The sequence below is a fragment of the Montipora foliosa genome, chromosome 6, assembly GCF_036669935.1.
Source record: "Montipora foliosa isolate CH-2021 chromosome 6, ASM3666993v2, whole genome shotgun sequence".
In the NCBI taxonomy this organism is placed as follows: Eukaryota; Metazoa; Cnidaria; class Anthozoa; order Scleractinia; family Acroporidae; genus Montipora; species Montipora foliosa.
This window is the reverse complement of record NC_090874.1, coordinates 19,971,623-19,974,122: the sequence shown is the minus strand read 5'-3', so window position 1 is coordinate 19,974,122 and position 2,500 is coordinate 19,971,623. Positions and strand designations below refer to the sequence as shown.

At 43.0% G+C, this 2,500-nt stretch overlaps 1 protein-coding gene across 1 annotated transcript in view; it reads right to left on the bottom strand.

Annotated features, from left to right (window-relative positions):
• Positions 1-2,500, bottom strand: part of LOC138006926 (NFX1-type zinc finger-containing protein 1-like) — a 77,017-nt gene that overhangs the window by 23,339 nt on the left and 51,178 nt on the right. The window contains exons 13-14 of the mRNA XM_068853559.1: positions 2,061-2,461; positions 1-146 (exon numbers count right to left, since the gene is read on the bottom strand). The exon at positions 1-146 is cut by the window's left edge and continues 818 nt beyond it. Coding sequence (XP_068709660.1) covers positions 1-146; positions 2,061-2,461 — 547 coding nt within the window. The remainder of the gene's footprint in view (positions 147-2,060; positions 2,462-2,500) is intronic.

Below are 2,500 nucleotides of genomic sequence, written 5' to 3'. Positions count from 1 at the left end.
TTGAGCTGGATTAACTGCCCCGTGTAAGCTGTAAGGACTGTGATTTTTTCTCTGTCATAGCCTTGAAGGATTAGGTAACGACAAAGGGAGGCCAGGAACTTTGCTTCGTGTTCATTTGATCGGCTCTTTCCCTCCTCCAGAAAATCCTGCAAAAGTAATATTCGGATCGGTATTTTGTCCCACAGCGCACATAGAAGAATGCCAAGAGTCCATATAATATATCCTTTTTTTATCCTCCGATTTTAGAGTAACTTGGTATCTCCGAGCATTTACCTTCCCAACCATAATACACCACAGAGGACAGACCACAACACCGGAAACTACATGCCCTACTCTTTGAGAATAGTGTGTGGGTTCTTTTACGTCCCACAGGGTTATTAACATTGAAGGGTTGTGAGATGGGGCATACGGTTTATCGTCCTTATCCGAGAAGACTTCAAAGTCTAACCATTTGCAGTTGTCATTACAAACGGAGCACTTTCTCCTCGGGTATCTATGCACCCTGAGTGTGTCAAAGCCACGCTCTCCCGCATGGCAGCCCGGAGCTCAACCAACTGAGCTCCCGGTGCCAAGAGTAAGAATCTGGTATCAGGTTTGTCCCCATCAGCGTTAGGTTCGATTACCAGCCGCTGCTTCGGGAAATGAACCAGCGCTCACTCCCAAAATCACGGATGGACGCATGAGGTGAGCCATTGGTAATCTCCGCCAATCAGAAACTCGCCTGCAAAAATCGGTCCAGCATAAATTACATTTTTGGTTGCGACGGTGTTCTTTGACCCAGCGTGTTCGAGCTTTACAATGCTTTCAAGTTACGGAAAACATCCACGATTTCGACAACAGAAATTGTTCGAGAAGCTGCAGAATGGGGATTGTATCGTTTTCTACTGCCTGAGTTCAGAAACTTCATCAATTTTCCAGTTAGCGCCAAGGTCAAAATACGGCTTTCAAATCCATTGCTATTGCAATTTCTTCTCAGACGTCGTTAATGTAAGAGCAAGTAAAAGTCCTCAAGATCGATTGGAATTACTGCTGAGTTTATTGGTGGCAAAACGAGGGGGCCGATGAGGTCGACCGAGAGCTGAAGCGGCCGACGATGTTGTTGATGATTCGCCGGTTAAATTCAAACTCACATTGATCATTTAACCACAAACTCAAGCTCGTATAATCGGGAAACTTCGCACAGGCGTTTTACGCATTGTTATGTAAGTACTGTTTTGTTAAAATCAATGTTTTGGGATGTCTAACGCTACTTTCTCGCAACTATTAACTTCGCATATATTATATTGAATTACGTCACAGACACAATCTACCGCTCACGCGTCCAGGCATCTCTTCTCGGGGAGGATACCCAAACTCGAGTGAGCGGCGGAAATCGAGCCTACATCAGCGTCAAAAAAGTGTATTTTTAAACCACGTTTTGCGAGAAAATAAACAATAGACCAAATCGGCTAACTCAATGTTGTGTGATCTCCCTGGGTTAAAGTTCTTTGTGTATTGTATTTCCATTATAACGTAGCATCGACATTTCAATGATATGGACCTGGAACAAAACGTTTTATTCGGGTTCAACATGGAGTTAGCCGATTTTTATCTATTGTTTATTTCCCCCCAAAACGAGGTTTAAAATAGACACGTTTCTGCCGCTACTGGGGACTAGGCCAAATAGGGGAAATCTTACTCTTGAATGATGGAATCTTGAGAATACTGATAAATAGGAAAGTCATATCAGTAATTTAAGACATAATAAAGGTATAGCTTGATCTTAAAGACAACTCAACGAAAAAATGGTTAATGCACCGGAAACCAAGGACAAGTAAGGCCCTTACCGTTTAACTTGAATAGCTAGAAATTCTAGTGGGAAGGTCAACGAGCAGAGGATGACAAGGGAGTAAAGGGTCCTGACACCCGACACGACACGTTACATTTCTGGTTCATTGCTGCGACAAAAGGCCTCAAATATTCCCACAGAATGATTTCCTCGATAATTTTTGCTATAGCTCCAAACGTCTTTCCTTTCCTATGAAAGTACATTCTTATTTTTAAAAAAAACCACCTCGTACCTCGCCTTGGTCATGATCCACAAAGAACATGTTACGAGCCACGCCCTTGATATTTTCAAAATGTAACACAGATTCGTGGTTCTCCAACTTTGGATTAACATAAATGTGTTCCAACATTTTGGATATTTCTGGCCTCATTCGATGCTGCAAGCGCAACCGCTCAAAAGGCATTCCATTGTTTACCATTCTCTCAAAGAGTGACACATCCAGGTTGTAGTACTTTGCGAGATCAAATACCGTGGGATTGGGACGGAGTTGCTGATGGTCACCAATCAGAATCAAATGCTGACATCCGGGAGTCAAAGAAGTTACAATGTGTGACTCTAGTACTTCAGCGGCTTCCTCCACAATCGTTATTCGAGGCTTCAGTCTTTGCAGAATTCTGCGGAACTTTGCAGCTCCTAAGTGATGCACGGAGATAAAAATTCAGTGCGAGTTTG